This window comes from Hypomesus nipponensis, chromosome 20 (assembly GCF_054491055.1).
Source record: "Hypomesus nipponensis isolate SF chromosome 20, ASM5449105v1, whole genome shotgun sequence".
Taxonomy (NCBI): Eukaryota; Metazoa; Chordata; class Actinopteri; order Osmeriformes; family Osmeridae; genus Hypomesus; species Hypomesus nipponensis.
In genome coordinates, this window is record NC_140380.1 from 11,535,001 (window position 1) to 11,561,551 (window position 26,551).

The 26,551-nt window shown below is 54.0% G+C and overlaps 1 protein-coding gene across 1 annotated transcript in view; it reads left to right on the forward strand.

Moving 5' to 3' along the window:
* zbtb16a (zinc finger and BTB domain containing 16a) overlaps positions 1 to 26,551 on the forward strand; it is a 110,706-nt gene that overhangs the window by 79,965 nt on the left and 4,190 nt on the right. Inside the window, 1 exon segment of the mRNA XM_084683520.1 lies at positions 21,173 to 21,343. Coding sequence (XP_084539646.1) covers positions 21,173 to 21,343 — 171 coding nt within the window.

Consider the following 26,551-nt stretch of genomic DNA (forward strand, 5'->3'; position numbering starts at 1 on the left):
GAGGGAGGGAGGGAGGGAGGGAGGGAGGGAGGGAGGGAGGGAGGGAGGGAGGGAGGGAGGGAGGGAGGGAGGGAGGGAGGGAGGGAGGGAGGGAGGGAGGGAGGGAGGGAGGGAGGGAGGGAGGGAGGGAGGGAGGGAGGGAGGGAGGGACGGAGGGAGGGAGGGAGGGAGGGAGGGAGGGACTATCTGCTGGTTGTCGTTGTTGTTGTCGCTCAGAGAAAGAAAGGATGAGTGAAATGGCTCCATGTGAGATTAGTGTGCACACTTCCAACCTTTCACCCCACCACAAAAGAACCCATCACAGCCGGTTGCCTAGAAACACCGGTTTACCGGTTTCTCACTCAGGTCAATTTAAGCACCCTGCTACCTGAGGTCTGGTATTGGTGAGGGAGGGAGGGAGGGAGGGAGGGTAATAGCCCCAAGTCCAATGAAGTACAGCTACAGAACAGCTCTCCTCCTCCAAGCCGACAGACTTCGGCTCGTAAAGTTAACACGGCCGGCAGAACGGCATTCAGAAGGCGATCTAGGGGTCCCAGGTTGAAAGCCGCCGTCAGAGGGTGAGCAGAGAGAGCCAGCCCCCCCCTTCCAGAGAGCTGCTCTGCACCATCAAACAGCACTTAGTGCTGTCATATTGATTATGGAAGCTTAACCTCTGTAAATCTCCCCTCCTGGTCTGGCACCAAGCCCACTGCCTCCTTCCTCCTGCCTCACTCTGCCTCCCTCCTCTCCTGCCTCACTGCCTCCCTCCTCTCCTGCCTCACTGCCTCCCTCCTCCTGCCTCCCTCCTCTCCTGCCTCACTGTCTCCCTCTTCCTGCCTCACTGTCTCCCTCCTCTCCTGCCTCACTGCCTCCCTCCTCTCCTACCTCACTGCCTCCTTCCTCCTGCATCACTGCCTCCTTCCTCCTGCCTCACTGCCTGCCTCCCTCCTCTCCTGCCTCACTGCCTCCCTCCTCTCCTGCCTCACTGCCTCCTTCCTCCTGCCTCACTGCCTCCCTCCTCTCCTGCGTCACTGCCTCCTTCCTCCTGCCTCCCTCCTCTCCTGCCTCACTGCCTCCCTCCTCTCCTGCCTCACTGCCTCCTTCCTCCTGCCTCACTGCCTCCCTCCTCTCCTGCCTCACTGCCTCCCTCCTCTCCTGCCTCACTGCCTCCCTCCTCTCCTGCCTCACTGCCTCCTGCCTCACTGCTTCCCTCCTCTCCTGCTACCACACAAATGTGAACTTCAGGGTAGAACCCATACATTGTAGCCAGGGGGGTTTGTCCTGAAGGCGCACCGACTTAAAGGAGTCTTACACTCCTCGAGGAATCTGGGGGTAGGGAGGAGGAGGTGAGGCGCAGGGTTGCCGGGTGACTGACAGAATCAGTAAGAGGGAGAAGACTCAAAGGAACTGGGGAAGAGAGAGATGGAGGTTTTGCCGTGGTCGCGAGGCGTCTGGAGGACAGAAGCCCAGGTGGGACCCATTACGTCCACGCCAGGCCCAGTCCTTATCAGTTAATAGACGGTTTCCGTGGTGCTTGGATTGTTTTGATAGATGGCACCTGGCCGGGCCCTTTTCAGCAGCCACTGAAACCTCTGGGTGAAGACCCGTCAGGGTCCCAGATAAGCTATCAAGAACACTCCCAAACCAGGAGTGCTACTTCCTAAAAGATGAGGACGGAGAGTTTTTTTTTAAATAATATATCGTTTTTTGTTTTGTTTGTGTGAAGTGGGGATTTTTGTTTCCTCAAACCCAAAAGCATGTTGTCGTATGGCTATTCCCCTGCTTGGTTGGATAAGGCTTTTGTTTCTGTGCACAGGTGTGTCTCTGAGAGGTTTGTAATTTACCTGATCAGTTTGCATTCCTTCAGTCCTTTCCATCTGTCCTCCTGCTGACTGCTGCTTGTTAGGACACGAGCTCCATGGTTTGTAACTGACGCCCCGAAATCTATTTTAAAATGTCCCAAAACAACAGTACGAATGTGTCTAGAGTCTGTGAATTGTAACGTGAGATTCCTAGCAGCAACAGTGGCTCCAAATGAATGTAGTTTACTTTCGTTCCCAGCCTGTTCAGTGTCCACTCCCAACTGATCACTTATTTAAAAGAGAGAGGCACACCCTGCCACCCCCGTCCCTGGAATGTGAAGGGGTGAGGGGGGAGGGGGTTAAGAGGGTTGGGAGGGTCAGGAGGGGGGGTCAGAAGGGGGGAGGACGTGAGTGTCCGTTTACAGTCCGTCCTCTGAACCACTGACCACCGGGCAGGAATGTGATTGATTAGGTGGCGTTGGGGCTGTTGAGGAGCTCTCCACGGCTCACAGGTCATAGGTCAACTCCTCTGCAAACCTGCTTCCTTTTGTACAGTGTGCGCCAGCAGGACAGCCTCACAAAAACTCCCCTCTCTCTACCTCTCTCTCCCTCCCTCTCTCTGTCTCTCTCTGTCTCGCTCTGCTCTCTCTCTCTCTCTCCTTCATCTCTTCTTTACCCTGGGAAAAGAGGGGGAAGGGGGAGCATCAATTAAAATCTTTTTTTTTTCCTCTCCCCTGAATTAGCAATGTCTCTCTCTCTCTCTCTATCTATCTCTCTATCTCTATCTCTCTCTTTCTTTCTTTCTTTCTCTCTCTGTCTCTGTCTCTCTTTCTCTCTTTGTCTCTCTCTCTTTCTCTCTCTCTCTCTCTCTCTCTATCTCTCTCTGTCCCTCCCTCTTTCTCTCTCTCTCTTTCTCTTTCTCTCTATCTCTCTCTCTGTCCCTCCCTCCCTCCCCCCCCCCTCTCTCTCTCTCTCTTTAAAAGAAACACCATGATTGTGTAGAATTCAGATGAGGGTATTTTGCTCTCAAAGCGTATTGACAGAAAATCTATAAAACAAAATGTAGGAATTTAAGGCGTATTACGAGGCCGTTAAATGGATTTGTTAACGTTTCTTCAGGATAAAACCAATGATTATAGACCCACAGACTGTTAGGAAAGGCTGGGAGTGATTATAACTGAAAGCTCATCGAAAGAGTTACAGACTAATCTCTTCATTGTCGACATAGTTGCTTGTAGACATCACAAACGGTTCTGGAGCAAACTCTAAACAAACTTCCAAACTATTCTCTCATGGTTCCCTCCTACAATTTAAACTGTAATATGCGTGTTTTAAATGTGTGTGTCTTTCGATGAAATGGTGAGTGTGTATAGAGCCTGATGAGGAGAGGGGTAAAGAGAAGGCCCTGCAGTCCTTTAGAAGCGTCAGTCAGTGCGGGGGCCGTCTGCCCGGACCCGACAGTCCTCACATGTGGCCCCCCGGGGCCAGCTTTTGTGGTCACAGGATCTGGATTCAGCTTTAACCCCCGAGCTCAGGCACAGAGGGCAGGTGAAAGGGCAAGGAGGGAGGGAGGGAGGGAGGGAGGGAGGGAGGGAGGGAGGGAGGGAGGGAGGGAGGGAGGGAGGGAGGGAGGGAGGGAGGGAGGGAGGGAGGGAGGGAGGGAGGGAGGGAGGGAGGGAGGGAGGGAGGGAGGGAGGGAGGGAGGGAGGGAGGGAGGGAGGGAGGGAGGGAGGGAGGGAGGGAGGGAGGGAGGGAGGGAGGGAGGGAGGGAGGGAGGGAGGTACAAAGAAAATAATCCATCAGAATGTACGTCTCACAGGGCTCTTTGCGAGGAGAGAGGGCTGCACTCCTCGGAGGTGGTCAGGGGGGTTTGCGATGTCTCACGGTGGGTTTGCTCCATGTTCCTGAGACAGGGTTGTGGGGCTGTAACATCCGGATCAGCAGTGTGTTCAGACTGCATGTGCGCTTCCACCAGGAGCCACTCCTGTTACGCAAGCCCACCTGTGTCAGTCTGTCTGGGTACATGTGGGTCTGGAGACGCAGACACTATGTCTGGTCTGTGTGTACTGTACATCCAGGCCGTGGGCTCTCCATCCTCCAGCCTGTACAACACGGAGGAGGAAGTGTGTGTGTGTGTGTGTGTGTGGGGGGGGGGGGGTGTAGGGCACAATCTCTGGGAGAAGTATGGCAATTTATAGCTCCAACCAGGGCAATAGCTGCCCTCCCTCCACCCCTCCCTCCTCCCCTCCCTCCACCCTCCCTCCACCCCTCCTGCAGGTGGAGGCGGGGCCACCGGCAGGGCGGGGTCTGGAGGTGAAGCGTGTCTGGGTGTGATACAGGCCCAGCTCTCTGAGCGCTGACAGGACAGGAAAAGACACATCACTGAGAGGCGTCGAAGCAGCCAGGGCAGGAAGGAGTGTTTTGTTTCTATGGAGACGGCATTCCTGTTAACAACTTTAAAAACAAAAGAAGAGCACTGATTCTTGTTTAGGGATTGTGTCCCCTGTAATGGAGTTTGATATCTTAGATTAGTTTTAGTTACTTCTTCGATTTATTTTCTTTTTTTGTGTGTGGAGAACAATTCTCTTTCATGTCTACTGAGCTGTTGTGTGCGTGCTTGTCTGACATTAGTCCTGCAACAGGCTGCTCTCACAGCCTGAACTACTTTCTAATCAACAGGACTGATCAGTATCTTAAATGTATACATGGAGACACTGTTTAAAGTCTGCTGTTTACATCAGCTGGCTCTGTGGAGCTCTTCCCTGCGCGGGGCCAGGTCATCTGAGGTCTCTATCCTCGCTCACTCTGCTCCAGACTCAGGGAGGAGGAACGAGGAGAGGGGTGGCCTAGACCAGACAGCGCCCCCTTCTGGTCAGAGGCTGTTAGGTGACCTGCAGGCTCTCTCTCCCTCTTCTGGTGTGACCTGCTCCTCTCTCCTTCTCCTCCTCTCTCCTGCTCCTCCCTTCTCTCTCCTTCTCCTCCCCCCTCCTCTCCTACAGCATTCAACAAGTGACATTATAGGCCATTGGGTTGCAATTTAGTCTAGCAATATCAACACCATCCCATTATTATATCATGCTGATCTCTCTCTCTCTCTCCATCTCTCTCTCTTTTCCTCCATCTCTCTCTCTCTCAATGAATCTCGCTGGACTAATTTATTGGATTGTCTCTTATCTGCTTTTAGGCAATCTGGGCCCCTGGTTCTATTTCCTCGATGTGGAGATTAAGAGCAGAATCATTCTGATCTACAGCGAACCGAGTTTCTGCTCTTCTCCTCTGTGTGTGTCCATCACGTGCTGCATGAGGCTACTGTTACCAGCTGTACTGTCCAAACTGTTCCCAAGCCTTCCAGCGCCCCAGTCTTCCCGTGGAGACTAGCGGGGGCCGTAAGGCACTAACGCTCTCATCCTCGTCTCTGTGAACATGTTCAAGAGCACAGTGTGCTCAAGGACAGACGCTTTTCACAAAACCCCCAATTCCAATCACATCCTTTAGATGATGTTTCCTTAGCGAGTTGAGCAGTCTGCCGTTTAACACATGCACGCACACACACACACACCCCGATACTAAACTATGAGGATGGTCTGACAGGAAGTGTCTCACTTTGATTCCCCTTTGAAACGTGTCTTGTTTGGCTGGCGGAGACGAGGCAGCGGAGACGAGGCAGTGCACATGACTAATTGAACCTCCTTTTGAGTCTAAAGCCAGCAGCCTTGTGGATCCACAGTGAAAGGAAGATCGTAATCATCCATAAGACCATTTCTGATAGAATCTACCTGGCAATATTGATTTAAAGCGCCTCTCTGACAAGCCTGTTTGCTAGTTTGCGCGATGAATGACAATTTCCCGATCTATGAAGTAGATTGTGAACAGACTGGAGGTTCAGCCGCTGTGTGCACAGAGGGACAATGCTTCTGAGGTGTGTCGTATGGCAAGTCAGGACAGAGTCAACGTTTCACCTTATGACACTGAGATGACCACACACACACACTTTCTCCCTCGTTCACTTGATCTTTCATTCCGTCTTTCTCAATCCTGATCAAACACACACACACACACACTCACACACACACACTGATAAAAACTGCTTTCGACAGTTGTTGCCTTTTCTCTCTGCAATTACCATTAGGTTTCATTCAAGGTGCAAAGGTTCCTCTCCAATGAATTATACATCAGAGCTCTTGGAACATAACAACCTCATCCTCTCCTGTGATGATTTTTTAATCGTCTCACGTTCTGTTGAGAAGCTTCCTCGCTCAACAAGCCCTAAGTACTCTCCAGACAGACCCCCTGATCCTTGTGAAGTTCTTCATTCTCATCATCAACAGAAATAACTCAACTACATTTGTTCGACTCTTCAAAGCCTGGAGCTACAAATGTGTTTTTAAGTTTGAATCCCAGGTCAGCTCTGTGACGACAGCTCAGACCAGACAACTGTGTGTGTGTGTGTGTGTGTGTGTGTGTTACAGCTATCGAGGAACCATTTTGACATCTTTCTGTCAACTTTAGCTGTCCATAGCATCATGTCATCCCCACACTTGAGGGGCAGGAGATGTGGGAACAGGAGGAGATGTGGAACAGGAGGAGATGGGGGAACAGGGAGGAGATGGGGGAACAGGAGGAGATGGGGGAACAGGAGGAGATGTGGAACAGGAGGAGATGTGGGAACAGGAGGAGATGGGGGAACAGGGAGGAGATGGGGGAACAGGAGGAGATGGGGCAACAGGGAGGAGATGGGGGAACAGGGAGGAGATGTGGGAACAGGGAGGAGATGTGGAACAGGAGGAGATGTGGAACAGGAGGAGATGGGGGAACAGGAGGAGATGGGGGAACAGGGAGGAGATGGGGGAACAGGGAGGAGATGGGGGAACAGGGAGGAGATGGGGGAACAGGAGGAGATGGGGGAACAGGAGGAGATGGGGGAACAGGGAGGAGATGGGGAACAGGAGGAGATGGGGGAACAGGGAGGAGATGGGGGAACAGGAGGAGATGGGGAACAGGAGGAGATGGGGGAACAGGAGGAGATGTGAACAGGAGGAGATGGGGGAACAGGGAGGAGATGGGGGAACAGGAGGAGATGGGGAACAGGAGGAGATGGGGGAACAGGAGGAGATGGGGGAACAGGAGGAGATGGGGAACAGGAGGAGATGTGGAACAGGGAGGAGATGGGGGAACAGGAGGAGATGTGGGAACAGGAGGAGATGGGGGAACAGGAGGAGATGGGGGAACAGGAGGAGATGTGAAACAGGGAGGAGATGGGGAACAGGAGGAGATGGGGGAACAGGAGGAGATGTGGAACAGGAGGAGATGGGGGAACAGGAGGAGATGGGGGAACAGGAGGAGATGTGGAACAGGAGGAGATGGGGGAACAGGAGGAGATGTGGAACAGGAGGAGATGGGGGAACAGGAGGAGATGGGGGAACAGGCAGCTGTGACAGGTGTTCACCCACCAGGAAGAGAGCATACTGGTCTCTCCTCCCATATGAAAGACTACATTCATTAGATTTTCCTTCCGACTTAAAGAAGCAAATCGTGTGTGTGTGTGTCCTTCCCCCCAACCACCACTCCTCAAGACGTTATTGATTTGTAGGTAATGTGCTTTTCAGGCCTTATCATGACTTCTGCATGGCTCGTCCTTGTAGACCCAACTTCACTGTTTCTAAGAGCTGGCTCTGACTGATCAACACATCTTCACTCCTCAACTGCCCCACTTTAATGATTTCTCTGGCCATTTCAACCAGCTTGTGGGCAACAGTGTGTGTGTGTGTGTGAGTGTGTGTGTGTGAGTGTGTGTGTGTGTGAGTGTGAGTGTGTGTGAGTAAGTGGTCCTCGGTGGCCCACCAAACCAACTCAAATCAATTTCCTTTCTAATGGAATTAAAAGCAGGTTTCCAGAGATCGAGACAGACCTCTGTATTAGTTCTTCAAAAGCCCCCCTCCTCCTCCCCCTCCCCCTCCCCTCCCCTCCTCCTCTCCTCTCCTCTCCTCCTCCTCTCCTCCACATCTCTCAGGACCTCAGCTGTCTGCTTGATCCTGACACAGCTGATCTATAAATATAGGCTTTTTCTTTCCTTCACAAAGACGTTTTAGGCGTCAAGGTCAGGCCCTGGGCCTCTCTAAACAAACAGAGAGAGTGGTGAGGGAGAACAGGGAGGAGAGGGAGAACAGGGAGGAGAGGGAGAACAGGGAGGAGAGGGAGAACAGGGAGGAGAGGGAGAACAGGGAGGAGAGGGAGAACAGGGAGGAGAGGGAGAACAGGGAGGAGAGGGAGAACAGGGAGGAGAGGGAGAACAGGGAGGAGAGCGAAGGCCCTGGTTCAAATTGAGACGGGCGACTCAGTCAATCAAGCAAGAGCGAAAGATGAGGAACAGGGAGGTCTGTCTGTCTGTCTGTCTGTCTGTCTGTCTCTCTCTCTCTCTCTCTCTCTCTCTCTCTCTCTCTCTCTCTCTCTGTCTCTGTCTCTCTCTCTCTCTCTCTCTCTCTCTCTCTCTCTGTCTCTCTGTCTCTCTGTCTCTCTGTCTCTCTGTCTCTCTGTCTCTCTGTCTCTCTCTCTCTCTCTCTCTCTCTCTCTCTCTCTCTGTCTCTGTCTCTGTCTCTGTCTCTGTCTCTGTCTCTGTCTCTCTCTCTGTCTCTGTCTCTCTCTCTCTCTCTCTCTCTCTCTCTCTCTCTCTCTCTCTCTCTCTCTCTCTCTGTCTCTGTCTCTGTCTCTGTCTCTGTCTCTGTCTCTGTCTCTGTCTCTGTCTCTGTCTCTGTCTCTCTCTCTCTCTCTCTCTCTCTCTCTCTCTCTCTCTCTCTCTCTCTCTCTCTCTCTCTCTCTCATTTTGCCATTCACCCGCCCTCCATGTTTGAAGGCATCAGCTCAGCCTGTTGCCCGTCAACATGTCAAAACAATAAAAGTTTCATTTAGCGGCTGAGTGACTCCATACATATTCTACATTTTTTAGCCTGTGTGTGTTATCTATTCATCAACTTAAACTCATCTTGTGGGATAATTCATTTGTGCAGCTACCACTAAGAGGTGTGTTGGCATGTTTCACATACTCTGACGATTCTCTGGTTGCAACAAAAGGGACTGTTGCCATATCCAGTGACAGGAGCACGTCTAGAAAACAGACTAACGCCATTTACACTTAATCATGTAATTTGTACAACGAACGAAGGAGAGGAGGGGAAGGAGGAGTAGGAAGGGAGGAGAGGGGGAGGGAGAGGGAGAGAGGAATGGAGGTGGAGAGAAAATGGCAGGAGGAGAACAGGAACAGTTTGTGGAGGAGCTTATAGAGCACATTCATTCCTGTTGATTACCGTTCATATGACAACAGAACAGTGTAGCCAGCCTAGTGGCTCGTTCTGCAACACTGCAAGTTTGTTGGAAAATGTTTGCATTTCACCTAAAAACCACTTCAACAAAGGAAACTTGTAGTACCCTCACACACACACACGCTCTCTCTCTCACACACACACATACACAGACATTCCTCTGGTTGGCTCACAAAGGCCCTACATTAAGCCCTAGAGGAGCATGCTGTCCTCATTATACTTAATACCTTTATCGTTCATAAGTGATTTGGCCATGGCTCTCCAAGGCATTCAGATATGATTAGCTTTAACTCTTTTATTTCCTCCACCGTTTGGAACCTTTTTTTTTTATCAACCGTATCATTCCCCCCCCACCCCTCACCCCTCTAATAGTATTCTGTGTCGGTAGATTCTCTTCTTTCTTCACCAATCCGTCCACAGAGACCCACCCCCCCCAGACCGTCTAAGAAAACAAAACAAACGCCTCTTCGTGGTGGAGGGGGGGGGGGGTAGGAGGAGGGCGGGGGGTTAGTGACAGTAGAGAGGAAGGGGGGGAAAGGCCTTTGTCCTGTGGGAAAGCCTGAACGTGCAATGAGAAGAGAGAGGGAGGGAGGGGGAGAGATGAAGGTTTGGACTAGGAGCTGTGGAGGGGGGTGGAAGGGGTTGAGGGGGGGTGGGGGGTTGGTGGAGGGGGGGGGGGGTCTTTGGTCATCTGCCCATGGCTACAGCAGGACTAACAGAGTGAAGATTATGAGGTGCTGTGACTAATGTGGCCGGTCATTCAGACCCTGCCCAAGCCGTCCACCTCTCGCCCTCTCAGGCCCCCTTAGACAGCTGGCTGATGAGGGGGAGTCCTGGTGCAGGACTGGAGGGGGGACCTAGACACTTCCTGTACGTAAAACCAAATCAAAACATGACTGTGTGAACGGGCTCGCTCTGCTCCTCAGGGTGAACAGTCCTCCCCCCACTGTCCCCCCAGAGCCTTCCAGAGCTCACTGACCCGTGCCCTACCTGGCTAGTGGCACGCTGGCCAGAGGACCTGGGTTCGAAGCCCGGTGTGGGTAAAGATCTGGAAGCCAACAGCAGAACATGCCTGTAGAATAACCCTAACCCTCACTGCACAGTCTGACAGTGTCGTGGATCAGCAGTTTCCTGTGAGGAGAAAGAAATGGATGAGGACTGCTGTCCTTCTGGGAACTTTGTCTGTAAACAAAAACTGGAGCTTTTTCAAGTAGGGGAGGAAGGATGTTCAACTGGCCCACTCTTTAAAGTGTCCATAATCAGTCTTGTTACATCACTGTTGGACACGCCCATCTTTCACATACTGTGTTCTGTTTGAATTAATATTAGTTCCTGTTATGGCTGTATGATTTCATCCTGAGTGGTAAATTTCTATAAAAGAACTACACGCACAGTCGAACACACTTCCTGTTCCATTGGAGTATAAATGTGAAATCCTGTTAAATAACGTGCTCGAAATTAACAGAGCGCAAATATACACCGTAGCTAAGACTGTGGCTGTTTATGAATTCAATGTTTTTCTTCATTCTTGTGTTCTTGCAAACTTGTTTGAAGTAATCTTTCATTGCCCAAGTACGGTTCCAATCCAAAGAACACAAGTCACAAAGAACGTCAAAAATACCCGGAAATGTTTTGGATCCGACCCTTTTATCGAGGATGCATCGGATAGTGACTTGGCCAGCGAGAATGAATCTGATTTCCCAGAATTCATTGCAAGAGCACACGTATCTCAAATCGTTCCGAGGTTTTGAAAGACCGTTCTCGCAGGAAGCTTGGCAAAAACGTTATTTTCAAGAACTCAAGTACGTTCTTAATGTTGTTGGGCTTGACAAACAGCCTGTTTCCCCTCCCGCTTCACCAGTGTTCTTCCTCTGGGGAGTCCCAGATGTCCCCGCAGTACAGCGGGCCCCCACAGCGCCTCCTGGTGGCAGCCTGACGGCATCACAGCCCCCCCATCAGACCTGGCCACTGATGGGCCCTGAGCTCCGACGCCCCTGGCAACCGTGGGTACTGGCGAGGCCAGCTGTAGAGCAAGAGCCGTTCCTGCTTATCTGAGCATCATTTATCTCCTCCCTCCCTCTCTCCCACCCTCAATCCATCCCTCTTTCCTCCCCTCCCTCCCTCCCTCCCTCCCTCCCTCCCTCCCTCCCTCCCTCCCTCCCTCCCTCTCTCCAGTGTAGTCCTTCTCCACTGTGCCAAATCAGCTGTGGAGATCACATCTCTTCTCTCTTTTCTGCTCCTCACTCCTCCTCCTCACTCCTCCTCTGTCTCTCTGTCAGAATGTAAGGCCAGGCTGGACACAGGTGTCCACACCAGGGCTGTCCGCTACAGACCTCATGACCAAACGCCAACTGCAATAAAAATAAATACAAATTAAATTAAATTTAAATGTGAATAAGCACCAGACAATCCACTGGCTTCTCTCTTTCTGTCTCTCTCTCTCTTGCCTCTCTCTCTCTCCTGCCTGCCTGTCTCTCTCTTTTACTCTCTGTCTCTCTCACCCCTCATTCTCTCCCTCCTTGGTATGAATCTACCGTATCTCATTCCCTAGCGCTAATTCCAATTTAATTGCCAGTGGCCCCGAAGCCTTCTCAATAGGAGTAACAAATGGTTTGATTCTGTAGGCTTCATCAGGCAGCATTTTAAATGCGACACAGTAACCCGGCGCGAATGCCGATGCAGCCCTGCTCCCAGATACTCCTCTGTTTACTAATTATCCTTTTTCTTACTCTGAGCCACACTAGCGCTGGTTGTCTGATTAAATCGGATTTGTGGGATAGGGGAGAAGGATGGGGGGGGTGCAGGGTGCTCTGCTTTGTAAACAATCCGCGAAGGCCTCAGTTAAAGCCGGCCGGGCAACTGTAAATTATGTGCCCCCCCCCCCCCCCCTCTTTAAAGGGCCTGCCGTGTCCCTCTTTGTGTGCGTTCTGTTAGCGCGTGCGTGTCGTCCGTCACGCCTCCTCTCCTGTTCTCCCTCCTCCTGATGCACAGCCTCCTCTCTTCCTCATAAATCCTCTGTCCTGAGGCGTTTATGATCTTTAAGAGCGGCATTCGTCTCCGCGGCACCCATGAATCTGGGAGGGGAGTGAATGAGCCGCGCACCGCCCCACCCCCGTGGGTGGCCGGGTGGTACGACCCGCGTACGGAGTGCGTCGTGTCGGAACGTACCACTCCACACCCTCACGGGGGACACAGTTACACCATTGACACAAAGCAGGTACTCAAACATCAGGTACACCTTTAAACTTGAAATCGCACTTTAAAAAAAAAATATATATATATATGTATATATATATATATATATATGAAGAACTTGAAAAATGAACATTCAAATTTTAGTATCTACAAAAACCTGTCTCCAGTTGCCGTCCTCAGTGTGTTTATTTCCTTGGAGGTGAAGAAGACGTGTCCCTGTCAGCTAAAGGGACAGTTGAGCCACCATATGGCTGTGCTGACATTAGCTCTGGGTAATTAATATGGCACGCAGCCTGGCATCTGGTGGCATTAATCTAGCCGGGGAGCGCTTCATGTCACCATGCCCGCGCCCCAGACGCCGGGCGGGGGCTGAGTTACTGCCCTCCCTCGCTTGCACCCAGCGACGCCACGGAGAAACTGCTTTTTTGCTCCCGAAGATTACTCAGTCCTATTCAGTTTAGTCCTGTGTAATTCAAGTCTGTTATTTTATTTATTTCATTCCCTTTGTCTAACAGGTTCCATTCCATCTCTCTTTTTCCGGGCGTGAGTGTAATTGGTTTTGTTTTTTAAGAGACAGACTATTCTTTTAATTGTTTATTTGCGCGAAGCAGGCTGGAAGCTGAGCTGCTGTTGTTCCTCTGCACCTTTCAGGACGGCCTCGCCGTCACAAAAAAACCTGTATTTATTATTTATTTGTCGTTTATAGATCTAATTCTCTCTCCCCCCCCCTTCATCTTTCCTCGCCTGCTCTGTGTTTCCCTCAGTCCCACTCTGCTCAGATCAATAAACTATTCAGACGCTTTTCTTTGCGTTTCTTGTCAAAGCCAACCAGGATTTTTAGAATGAATTAGCAATGTCTCTCTCTCTCTCTCTCTCTCTCTCTCTCTCTCTCTCTCTCTCTCTCTCTCTCTCTCTCTCTCTCTCTCTCTCTCTCTCTCTCTCTCTCTCTCTGTCCCTTCTGTCTCTTTCTTCCCACCTCTCTCGTTCTCGGGGACTCTTCCTCCTCCCCTCATCCCCCCCTCCATCCTCCGTCTCTTCTCTGACCCACTCTGTATTCCAGTCCAGCTCTGTCATGGAGAGATTCGGCCCCGTGCCACACTGATATGCCCCTGCCCTGCTCCTCCACCAGGCCGACGCACAGCCCAGACAGTGTGTGTGTGTGTGTGTGTCTGGATCTGGGTCCGTCTCTAAGCATGTGTGTGTACATACATGTTCTTGCTAGCAGCACATTGATATGTGAGTAGTGTAAATACATCAGCTCACTGGTGGCTTATTTACCACACACACCTCCCCCCCACACACACACCTCCCCCCCACACACACACCTCCCCCCCACACACACACCCCCCCACCACCACCATCATTCATACACTGACTGCTTTGGCATACAGAGAGTGACACACCCTCTAATCAAAGTCAACATTTGATTGGTCCAGCATGCAAGGCCCCCAGACCAGCTCCTATATCCAGCCTCCACCATTCACTCATCACCACACACACACACACGCACGCACGCACACACACACACACGCACACAGCCCGGTCAGCCCTTCCTGTGAAACAGACATCCCCCTCCCCAGGTCAGGTCAGCCGGGCTTCCCTCCTCCCAACGCTCTGCTGGGACAGCGTGCCCCTCCACGCCCTCCACACCAGGAGAGAGCAGGGTCGGATGTTCAGAATGGAAGCTGCTCTGTTCCCGTCTTGAACGTGTGAAAATGGAGGGAAAATATTTTGGCTCATCGCCTCCTTTTCAGCCGGTGTTGTGGTCCTAGTTTTGGCAGCTCTGTGGCAGTATTGTCCCCCTCAGCTAGCCCCCTCAGCTAGCCCCCTCAGCCAGCCCCCTCAGCCAGCCCCCTCAGCTAGCCCCCTCAGCTAGCCCCCTCAGCCAGCCCCCTCAGCCAGCCCCCTCAGCCAGCCCCCTCAGCTAGCCCCCTCAGCCAGCCCCCTCAGCCAGCCCCCTCAGCTAGCCCCCTCAGCTAGCCCCCTCAGCTAGCCCCCTCAGCCAGCCCCCTCAGCTAGCCCCCTCAGCTAGCCCCCTCAGCCAGCCCCCTCAGCTAGCCCCCTCAGCTAGCCCCCTCAGCTAGCCCCCTCAGCTAGCCCCCTCAGCTAGCACCCCTGCTGGTGCCCATTGTGTACTGGACGCAGTAGGGGGTGCCAGGACCAACAAACCCCCCCCTCCACACACACCCCACACACACACCTTTAACCCTTCAAACCTGCCCCTCCCCCTACTCTTCTGATCTGCCCCTATTGACCTCCCCCTCCCGCTGGGAAACCCAATCTCTCCCACGCACACACGCACACACGCACATACGCACACACGCACACACACACACCAGCCCTCTGCAGCCTGGTGTCTTACTTCACCCTCCACTTGTTTGCTTATTAATGACTAATTCATCAAGAAGCATGATCCATGTGAAACCATTTTTATTTATTGTAGATTTTCTTCTTTTATCTGGGATACCCAGCTGCGTGGATTAGGCATTATGCAGTTTACAGTTTACATGATTAAATGAGTCTGGTCCTCACCTGGAGATGCCAGACACCAGGAAGGGTTTGGGTTCAGCACCACAGGGGAGGAGAATGGTCATGGTGGTCACAACATCCAAATCCCACCCCTGCCCCAAACCCCCCTACACCCCTCAATAAAACAAATCACACAGTAACTACTGAAATACTGGCTGCTACATGTAGCAGTGACACCTTTAAACGGCCCCTCCTCCACAAACACAGATGTTTGTGAGAATATTTAGCCTGTCCAGAAGGTCGCCCTTACAGCAGAGTATAAATACGGCCCTGCATGCTGGCCCTTGTCCAGGGGCCGGCCTGGTCATCAGGCAGTGTGTGTGTGTGTGTGTGTGTGTGTGTGTGTGTGTGTGTGTGTGTGTGTGTGTGTGTGTGTGTGTGTGTGTGTGTGTGTGTGTGTGTGTGTGTGTGTGTGTGTGTGTGTAGGCAGCTGTTGTAGGAGGGTTCCTACTTGATGAGAGGGTCTGTTCTGCTTCAGCTCAGTTTCTGTATTGATTCAAGTAGGTGTCTTTAGCGTGTGTCTTTAGCGTGTGTCTTTAGCGTGTGTCTTTAGCGTGTGTCTTTAGCGTGTGTCTTTAGCGTGTGTCTTTAGCGTGTGTCTTTAGCGTTTGTCTTTAGCGTGTGCCTATCTTCCCATACTTGCGTACCTCTGTGTGCACATGCGGGTGATTACACCCTCTCACACTCAGCCTCCCACACGCTCTCTCTCACACACACACACACTCACACACACACTCACACACTCACACTGACACTCACACACACACACACACACACACTCACACACACACACACACTCACACACACCGCTTCAAGCAGAGTCCAAGGGAGGGCTGAAAGGTTGCGTGGCGGCCGTGAAGAGGTTGTCGTGGTGATGTGACGGTGTTGCTATGTTAGCACGGTCGTCCCCCTCCAGGAATAATGGTTGCTGCGCTGCGCTGTCTACTGACTGGATAACTACAGGTCTGGGTTTACGTTGTGGAAGGTTCATGGCAGCGTGAAATTTTGGTCGTAAAACCGAACAGGGGAATGAGCCTCACATATCTGGGCCTTTAGTCAGGGTGAAATGAGACGAAGAGAACTTGGTCACTCAACATCCTCCTCCCCTCGCTCTCCACACACTCACACACACACACACACACACAGTCCACACACACACTTTCCACACACAAGCTCTTTTTTTTTTTTTTATCACACATTACACACTTGTGAGTCATGCAGTGTCATGTTTTAGCCTGTTACCCTGTGGTAATACAGTACTTAAGTGTTCATCTTTCCTTTCTCAAGGAGGGTAAAACATTTCCATCAGTACTTCACACCCAGCCGCAAACTGGATCAAAACACAGACTTCAGCATTCAAGGACAAATATCCAAATGAAGCTCAGAGATCTGGAGGGATTGTTTTGTAGATTCATAGTTAAGGGTTATGCCGTTCTTTTGGAGGGTTTAGTCTGGTGCACCTCTCACCAAGCAGGAGGAGGTCAACCCTCTCTCCTCCTCTCTGATCCTGACCAGGGCCCACTCCTCCTCCTCCCTCCCCCCTCCTCCTCTTCCTCCCCCCTCCTCCTCCCCCTCCTCCTCTTCCTCCTCTTCCTCCTCTTCCTCCTCTTCCTCCCCCTCCTCCCCCTCCTCCCCCTCCTCCTCTTCCTCCCCCTCCTCCCCCTCCTCCTCCTCCCTCCCCCCTCCTCCTCTTCCTCCCCCCTCCTCCTCCCCCTCCTCCTCTTCCTCCTCCTCCTCCCTCCCCCCTCCTCCTCTTCCTCCCCCCTCCTCCTCCCCCTCCTCCTCTTCCTCCCCCTCCTCCTCTTCCTCCCCCTCCTCCGCCACCACCTATTCCAGGTGTCACTTTGGGCCGACTCAATTCTACACTGTAATAGACCTCCAGGTCAGGTACTTTTCTCTCTGTCTCTCCCCATCCTTTATCTCTGCTCCCCCCTCATCCTGTCAGCCCCCTCACCTGGCCACCCGCTGGAGAGCTTCTCCCTCCTTCCCCCTCTCCCTCCCTCCCTCCCTCCCTCATCCCTCCCTCCCTCCGCTGTGTGAATGGACTCACTTTGTGGCACTTCATTTGAGCTAGTCCTAATCAGCACCTCTATAGTACCGCTTAACTCCCTGGGACTGACCAGAGAGAACGGCAGCTCATTCTCTGTCTCTCTCTCTCCCTCCTCTCTCTCCCTCCCCTCTCTCTCCCTCCTCTCTCTCTCTCTCTCTGTCTCTCTCTCTCTCTCTCTCCCTCTGTCTCTCTCTGTCCTCTCCGGAGTAAGGCGTTTCCAGGGAAAGGAGTACTGTAGATAATGTGATTTGGATTTTGTCATGGTTACGTTGTCAAATCCAGCAGATGTCCCTCTGTGTTGGCTCTCTGGTGGACTGTGCAGTTTGACCTGTTTAACATGTTTAATGTGTATGTAGGTCTACCTCTCCCTCAGTCTGGAGAGAGAGATAGACACAGGCTATACTATGGAGGTTGTGGGTGGTAGTAGCATTGGAAGCTAATCTGTTGTGATTGTGAATGCAGGTTGTTGTGGTATTTGTGTGTGTGTGTGGGGGGGGGGGCAGGGGGGGGTAAAGGTATATCAGGTGAAAGGTCCCCATCCCACACACACTCACACACACTCAATCATCCCTCCCAAGTACAGAAGATTTCAACATGTTAAGGCTGTTCTGTTCACAGTTTGTTTGGGATCCAGTAGGGGTAGAGCCAGCTCGTATTTGATTCAGGTTTGGCATCTCCTGTATTTACTCTCTCTCTCTCTCTCCTCAACAACTTTACACAAAAGAGAAAAGCAGAGAGAAATGGAGGAGAGAAGGACAGGCGTTGTGGTGTCAATCACAGACACTTCCGTATCTCCAGTCCTCGAGGGATTCCTGTGAGAATCGTCCCCAATCAATGACCCCCATGTCATTGGTAAAAGAGAGGGAGAAGGTGGATGGAGAAATAGGGACGAAGGAGGGGAGAGAGTGAGGGTGGGAGAGAGGGAGAGGAGAGAGAGGGTGAGAGAGAGGAAGCCAGAAAAGGAGCTTGTCAGTATTTATTTGCACAGAAGCGCTGTTAGTGCCTCACTGTCTGAGATCTAAAGACAATCCTGGTTTTATGTCTCTCATCTTGTTGTTTTCTTCTCCCTCCCTCCCCCTTCGCTTCTCTTCCCCTCTCTCATGCTTGCTCGATTTCTCTCTTTTTCACTGCTCCCTCTCTATCTTGCTCTGTCTCTTAGATGTTGGCCCCCTCACATTCTCTCATTCAATCTTTCTCTGTTTTCTCTCTTGCTCTGTTGCTCTCTCTCTCTCCCTCCATCTCTCACTCTCTGTCGCTCTCTCATTCTCTCTCTCTCCCTCCTCTCCAGGGTGTGAAACAGAGACAGTGATTGATCCATTGGGGGCCTCTCCCCCCCCCTTCTCTCTCTCTCTCTCTCTCTCTCTCTCTCTCTCTCTCTCTCTCTCTCTCTACCCCTCTCTCTCTCTCTCTCTCTGTCTCTCTCTCTCTCTCTCTCTCTCTCTCTCTACCCCTCTCGCTCTCTCTCTCTCTCTCTCTCTCTCTCTCTCTCTCTCTCTCTCTCTCTCTCTCTCTCTCTCTCTCTCTCTCTCTCTCTCTCTCTACCCCTCTCTCTCTATCTCTCTCTGTCTCTCCTCCCCTTCTACCTCTCTCCCTGTCTCTCCCTCTATCTCTCTCCCCCTCTCTCTCTCCCTCTCTCCCCCCCTTTCTCTCAGTTATGAACATGAGGCCGTCTCTCCTCATAGATTTGTACATTAGTGGCAGCTTTGCCCCAAAGATGTGTTATTGACTGATGAAATAGAAGCTCTAAACACTCACTCCTTCCCCAGAGTTTTCCCCCCAGTTTAGTAATTGAAAAAGTGTGTGTGTGTGTGTGTGCGCGTGTGTAGCGCTTTACTTGTGTGCAGTGTTGATTGCTGATGTGTTTCTGTGCCAGAGAAGGAGAGAGTCAGTCTCCAAGCATCTCTGCCTGCACTGCAGACGCACAGGCGTGTGTGTGTGTGTGTGTGTGTGTGTGTGTGTGTATATACGTATATCATATTGTTGTGTTTGTCAGGCATCATCACATCAGTTTCGTATGGATTCTGTCTGTTCTACTTCGAGTCACTGTCCTCCTGTTGGCTTGTCAGTGCTGCTTTCTTGGTGCTGACCTCTTGTGGCACTGCAGTGACACTGCAGCTTGCAGGAGCCCTGCTCGTGGTGACTGTCCCAGTTGACGTGAGACTATTGTAATCAAAGTGAAAAACCTAAATTCATCTTCTTACGAAATAAAGAAATGCCTCCTCCCTCCTTTCTTCACTCTTCACCAAGACCATGCTCTAACCCTCTCCCCCTCCTCTCCTCCAGGGTCAACATGCTCTAACCCTCTCCCCCTCCTCTCCTCCAGGGTCAACATGCTCTAACCCTCTCCCCCTCCTCTCCTCCAGGGTCAACATGCTCTAACCCTCTCCCCCCTTCTCCAGGGTCAACATGCTCTAACCCTCTCCCCCCTCCTCCAGGGTCAACATGCTCTAACCCTCTCCCCCTTCTCCAGGGTCAACATGCTCTAACCCTCTCCCCCCTCCTCCAGGGTCAACATGCTCTAACCCTCTCCCCCTCTCCCCCCTCCTCCAGGGTCAACATGCTCTAACCCTCTCCCCCTCTCCCCCCTCCTCCAGGGTCAACATGCTCTAACCCTCTCCCCCTCTCCCCCCTCCTCCAGGGTCAACATGCTCTAACCCTCTCCCCCTCTCCCCCCTCCTCCAGGGTCAACATGCTCTAACCCTCTCCCCCTCTCCCCCCTCCTCCAGGGTCAACATGCTCTAACCCTCTCCCCCCTTCTCCAGGGTCAACATGCTCTCCCCCTCTCCCCCTCTCCCCCCTTCTCCAGGGTCAACATGCTCTCCCCCTCTCCCCCTCTCCCCCTCTCCCCCTCTCCCCCTCTCCCCCTCTCCCCCTCTCCCCCCTCCTCCAGGGTCAACATGCTCTAACCCTCTCCCCCCTCCTCCAGGGTCAACATGCTCTAACCCTCTCCCCCTCTCCCCCCTCCTCCAGGGTCAACATGCTCTAACCCTCTCCCCCTCTCCCCCCTCCTCCAGGGTCAACATGCTCTAACCCTCTCCCCCTCTCCCCCCTCCTCCAGGGTCAACATGCTCTCCCCCTCTCCCCCCTTCTCCAGGGTCAACATGCTCTCCCCCTCTCCCCCCTCCTCCAGGGTCAACATGCTCTCCCCCTCTCCCCCTCTCCCCCTCTCCCCCTCCTCCAGGGTCAACATGCTCTAACCCTCTCCCCCCTTCTCCAGGGTCAACATGCTCTCCCCCTCTCCCCCCTCCTCCAGGGTCAACATGCTCTCCCCCTCTCCCCCTCTCCCCCTCTCCCCCTCTCCCCCTCTCCCCCTCTCCCCCTCTCCCCCCTCCTCCAGGGTCAACATGCTCTAACCCTCTCCCCCTCTCCCCCTCTCCCCCTCTCCCCCTCCTCCAGGGTCAACATGCTCTCCCCCTCTCCCCCTCTCCCCCTCTCCCCCTCTCCCCCTCTCCCCCCTCCTCCAGGGTCAACATGCTCTCCCCCTCTCCCCCTCTCCCCCCTCCTCCAGGGTCAACATGCTCTCCCCCTCTCCCCCTCTCCCCCCTCCTCCAGGGTCAACATGCTCTAACCCTCTCCCCCTCTCCCCCCTCCTCCAGGGTCAACATGCTCTCCCCCTCTCCCCCTCTCCCCCCTCCTCCAGGGTCAACATGCTCTAACCCTCTCCCCCTCTCCCCCCTCCTCCAGGGTCAACATGCTCTAACCCTCTCCCCCTCTCCCCCCTCCTCCAGGGTCAACATGCTCTAACCCTCTCCCCCTCTCCCCCCTCCTCCAGGGTCAACATGCTCTAACCCTCTCCCCCTCTCCCCCCTCCTCCAGGGTCAACATGCTCTAACCCTCTCCCCCTCTCCCCCCTCCTCCAGGGTCAACATGCTCTAACCCTCTCCCCCTCTCCCCCCTCCTCCAGGGTCAACATGCTCTAACCCTCTCCCCCTCTCTCCTCTCCTCCAGGGTCAACATGCTCTCCCCCTCTCCCCCTCTCCCCCCTCCTCCAGGGTCAACATGCTCTCCCCCTCTCCCCCTCCTCCAGGGTCAACATGCTCTCCCCCTCTCCCCCTCTCCCCCCTCCTCCAGGGTCAACATGCTCTCCCCCTCTCCCCCTCCTCCAGGGTCAACATGCTCTAACCCTCTCCCCCTCTCCCCCTCTCCCCCTCTCCCCCTCTCCCCCCTCCTCCAGGGTCAACATGCTCTCCCTCTCCCCCTCCTCTCCTCCAGGGTCAACATGCTCTCCCCCTCTCCCCCTCTCCCCCATCCTCCAGGGTCAACATGCTCTAACCCTCTCCCCCTCTCCTCTTCCTGTCCAGGCTCAGACATGGCGATCTTCTGCCTGCTGTGTGGGAAGCGTTTCCAGACCCAGCCAGCCTTGCAGCAGCACATGGAGGTCCACGCGGGAGTGCGCAGCTACATCTGCAGCGAGTGCAACCGCACCTTCCCCAGCCACACTGCGCTCAAACGACACCTGCGCTCACACACAGGTCAGTGGAGGGCCGGGACGCTAGCGTGGCTAGACAGACAGACCTCCTCCCCCTTCTCCTTCTCCTCCTCCTCCCCCTTTTTCTTCTCCTCCTCCTTCTCCTCCTCCTCCTTCTTCTCTTTGTGTACGTGTTGATCATCTTCCGTCCTCCTCCTCCTGGCCGCTGTCTCTCACTAAATTGGCCGGCAAGCAATTTAGCTCGGCTGGCTAAACGCACAACGGACAGAGGGGTCATTTTCTGGAGGAACAGCTGGGAGGTGAGGGTGGAGGAACAGCTGGGAGGTGAGGGTGGAGGAACAGCTGGGAGGTGAGGGTGGAGGAACAGCTGGGAGGTGAGGGTGGAGGAACAGCTGGGAGGTGAGGGTGGAGGAACAGCTGGGAGGTGAGGGTGGAGGAACAGCTGGGAGGTGAGGGTGGAGGAACAGCTGGGAGGTGAGGGTGGAGGAACAGCTGGGAGGTGAGGGTGGAGGAACAGCTGGGAGGTGAGGGTGGAGGAACAGCTGGGAGGTGAGGGTGGAGGAACAGCTGGGAGGTGAGGGTGGAGGAACAGCTGGGAGGTGAGGGTGGAGGAACAGCTGGGAGGTGAGGGTGGAGGAACAGCTGGGAGGTGAGGGTGGAGGAACAGCTGGGAGGTGAGGGTGGAAAATCAGAGCAGTTTCTCACCCCCTGTAAACTGTCACCAAATATGGGAACATGGACATGAATCCTCCTCACCACCCCTCCTCACTCTAGCCCCCCTCTCACTCTTGTTCTCCTGCTCTCTCTCTCTCTTTTCATTTAGATTTTCCTTCCCCTCCCTGCCGTCTGCCTGCGACCTTAAATAACAGTCTCCCAGTCACAACCGATTTGGCTCACTGACTGGCGGATAAATATTTGAAACGAAAGGCGGTGAGATGAGTACAGATCAGCCTATTTACATGCACAAGCGCATCGTTCTGGGGCGCACGTGTCGAGACTAGCCAGTACCCCTTCCCCCTGCCTCCCCTTCCCCCTGCCTCCCCTTCCCCCTGCCTCCCCATCCCCCCTGCCTCCCCATCCCCCCTGCCTCCCCTTCTCCCCTGCCTCCCCTTCACCCATCCTCCCCCCCTCCTCTCCTTTCTCCTCCTCTCTCCCCCTCCCCCTCCTCTCCTCCTCCTCCCCCCTCCTCCTCCCTCCCTCCCCCTCCCTCCTCCTCTCCTCTTCCCCTCCGCTCCTCCTCCCTCCTCCTCCTCCTCCTCCTCCTCCCCCCCTCCTCCTCCTCCCCCCCCCCCGACTCCTCCCCCCCTCCCCCTCCCTCCCCCCCCCCTCCTCCTCTACTCCCCCCCTCCCCCTCCTCTCCTCCTCCCCCCTCGTCCTCCAGAACTTTTCTCTCTGTTCATTTCCCTCCCTCCCTCCTGTACCAGACAGACACGGAGCAGCCTAGCTAGACAGTCAGGTCGTGGATGAAATTACAACGAATGCCGTCACCAGCGGGCTAATATGACGCGTGCTGAAAGCTTGTTGCCAGGGGAGGGGGGGGGCGCTGGCGGTGGGATTAAAGAGTCGCAAGTCGCCGAGTCATGGCAGCCCAAAATAAGTCCCTAATATTTGACCAAGAGGGAAAAAAGAGCATGACACGAATAAGGCATTCCTCACATTCCTCTTCCTCTTTGATGTTGGTAATCTCATTCATATTTTGTCGTGTAGAGAGGGTTATAAAAGAATCTCTTGATGTTAAAGCGACACTGATGTAGGCACAGATCCACCTGGGGGGGATAAAGCAACAGTCTGGCAAGCCTGTCCTGTCGTCATCGCTTTCGTTTTTTCCCTTTTTAAAGAGACATCTGTGTGCTGGCCTCTGTCATCTCACCACCCTATCATGAGGGAGGGAGGGAGGGAGGGAGGGAGGGAGGGAGGGAGGGAGGGAGGGAGGGAGGGAGGGAGGGAGGGAGGGAGGGAGGGAGGGAGGGAGGGAGGGAGGGAGGGAGGGAGGGAGGGAGGGAGGGAGGGAGGGAGGGAGGGAGGGAGGGAGGGAGGGAGGGAGGGAGGGAGGGAGGGAGGGAGGGAGGGAGGGAGGGAGGGAGGGAGGGAGGGAGGGCTACAGCCCCAGTAGCAGCTGAGCCGTAACCTGCCGTGCTGTTTATTGCTGTGAAGCCAGAGCTGCCTCATCTCCTGCCTCTAACCATCTCCTGCCTCTAACAGTCTGCTGCCTCTAACCATCTCCTGCCTCTAACAGTCTGCTGCCTCTAACAGTCTGCTGCCTCTAACAGTCTGCTGCCTCTAACCGTCTCCTGCCTCTAACCGTCTCCTGCCTCTAACAGTCTGCTGCCTCTAACAGTCTGCTGCCTCTAACAGTCTGCTGCCTCTAACAGTCTGCTGCCTCTATCCGTCTCCTGTGTGCTGAGGAACGGTCAGGACAGGGAGAGGATGTGAGGCTGCTTATTACACAGTATCATCAGCCACACAGTAATGAACCTGCGCCCTACACCGCTTCCTGTCTGAATATATACCATCCCTCTCTCTGTCTCTCTCCCTCTCTCTGTCTCTCTCCCTCTCTCTGTCTCTCTCTCTCTCTTGCTCTCCCTCTCTCTGTCTCCCTTTCTTGTTTCACTCCTGTGTGATCTCTATCTTTCTCCCTCCATTCCTCTCTGTCTTTGAGAGGCTGCCCCCCCCACACACACACGCACGGATGCTGTACAAAGAGGGTTTGTAATGATGGGAGTCATGACTCCCCCTGCACTCCTCCTTCCCCCCTTCTGGTTCTGGCCCTCGTTAGTATTCTGTTGTTGTGCGTCGGCGCACAGCGTGTTTTTAACTCTGAGCCCATTTTCCGTCTGTGACTGTGTTTTGTGTTCGCAGCTGTTTGATACCACTAGGGGGGAGGGAGGGAGGGAGGGAGGGAGGGAGGGAGGGAGGGAGGGAGGGAGGGAGGGAGGGAGGGAGGGAGGGAGGGAGGGAGGGAGGGAGGGAGGGAGGGAGGGAGGGAGGGAGGGAGGGAGGGAGGGAGGGAGGGAGGGAGGGAGGGAGAGAGAGAAAGGGTTCTGGCAATGATAGTGAGTCTCCTGATTTACCGTCGCTTATCGCATAATGAAGCGGCCACGGTTTGCCCGCGGGCACACACACACACGCCAGGTCCTGGGGAGGATGGAGGCAGGGGTGTCTGTAAAGGGTGGGAGGTGGAGAGAGAGAGGGGGTGAGGAAGGGGAGGGGGGAGGAGAGGGGGGGGGAGGAGTGGGGAGGGGTAGGGGTAGGGGGGAGGAGGAGAGGGGAGGAGAGAGAGGAGGGGAGGGGGAGGAGAGAGAGGAGGGGAGGGGGGAGGAGAGGGCTACCCAGGGGTCTACTCACCATACCTCCTCATCTGTCCACACACACCACACACATTACACACACACATACAGTGGAGTTGGTCTGACAGAAAGAGCGAGTATAGAAACAGGGAGGGAGGGAGGGAGGGAGGGAGGGAGGGAGGGAGGGAGGGAGGGAGGGAGGGAGGGAGGGAGGGAGGGAGGGAGGGAGGGAGGGAGGGAGGGAGGGGAGGGAGGGAGGGAGGGAGGGAGGGAGGGAGGGAGGGAGGGAGGGAGGGAGGGAGGGAGGGAGGGAGGGAGGGAGGGAGGGATCTAGACACGGGGTGTGATGGAGGGATTCCAGGAGACGGAGAAACTAAAGGAAAGGATGAAGAGATATGAAGACCAGAGGGGAAGAGAGAGACAGAAGGAGAGAGACAGAAGGAGAGAGCTCGTGACATCCTTCTTGATTTACGATGCCGCATCTAGTGTCCAGGCAACCTAATGTATTCCTGACAAAATGATCTCCTGTCTGCCTCCGCACATTTCTCTACACAATGTTGTCATGGAATTGTCGTACGCTAGTTTTCAAGCACGCGCCCTCCACATTTATTACACCGAAAGCCTCAGTTCCTTGTTTTTTTCTGTTTGTTTTTTTTGGGGGGGGGGGGGGGTAGCATTCATGTAGGTTAACTAATACGGATTTAGCATTTAAATAACCTTCTGCGGACTGGCGCCTAGCATTAGCATGCGTAGCATTAGCATGCCTCTCTCCAGATCTGTCTGAGTTTAGAGAGGAAGCGCTCTAATTAAAGGCAGGTGAATCTGAGCTCCATTACTATTCCTGCGGCGTGGCGGGGGCTGTGAGGGAGCCGGCGCGGTGATGGATTGTGATCTCTGCCGCGGCTGAAACGCAAGAACGAGCACAGTGTCTTACATCAGGACACCCTGATAACTTCATACAGACAAATAAAGACTGTCACTTTTATAGATTTTTTTGCCCTCCTCCCTCCCCCTTCTCCCCTCCCTCCCTCCCTCATCCCCCCTCCCCCTCCCTCATCCCCCCTCCCCCTCCTCCTCAGTAGATGTGCTCTCTCCTCTCTCCATTTCTCTCCCTCTCTCTCTTTATTTCTCCTCCTCTCTCATCCATGTCCCCTCAACCGAGAGCGGGGAACATCAACAGGCATCGCAGGTCCTCGCTTCTAAACACGTCTCACACACACACACACACACACAGCCGTACCCATGCCCACACACACACAATCAAGTGCACACAAAAACCAAAATGCACAAAATAATTTAAAAGGAGGTGTCTCATTGCTCATCGTCCCCCCTCCCCCCTCCCCCCTCCCCCCCTCCCCTGTTCACACACACACCCCACCTTTACAAAACGTGCTGGAGGAAATTGACATTGTCTCTTAATGGTGGCGACGGCTGGCGGAGCATGACAGTACATAACGAGAAACAGTATTTATTGGCGGCCACGGTGTGCCTCAGCCAGCACAGATAATGAAAGGCTCAGGTCAGCTGCGATGACTGAAGCCTTCAGCACAGGGGCTGAAACACATTAAACATGGAGGGCATTACACGGCTGGCAGGCTGGCGTGTCTGAGTCGAGGAGAGCTGGAGGGAACAGATGATGTATGGGGCCGAACGCTCGGCCCAGAGGAGAGAAAAAAAAGAGGAAAAAAGCAATTAGTCGCCAGACACCAGAGACCCCCTCCTGCATATCATAATATCCTTGATTATTGACATCTGAATATCCATTAAGCTGAAGTGCCCCCCTCCCTCCTCCACCTCCCTCCTCCACCTCCCTCCAGCACCTCCTTCCTCCACCTCCCTCCAGCACCTCCCTCCTCCACCTCCCTCCTCCACCTCCCTCCTCCACCTCCCTCCAGTACCTCCCTCCTCCACCTGCCTCCTCCACCTCCCTCCTCCACCTCCCTCCTCCACCTCCCTCCTCCACC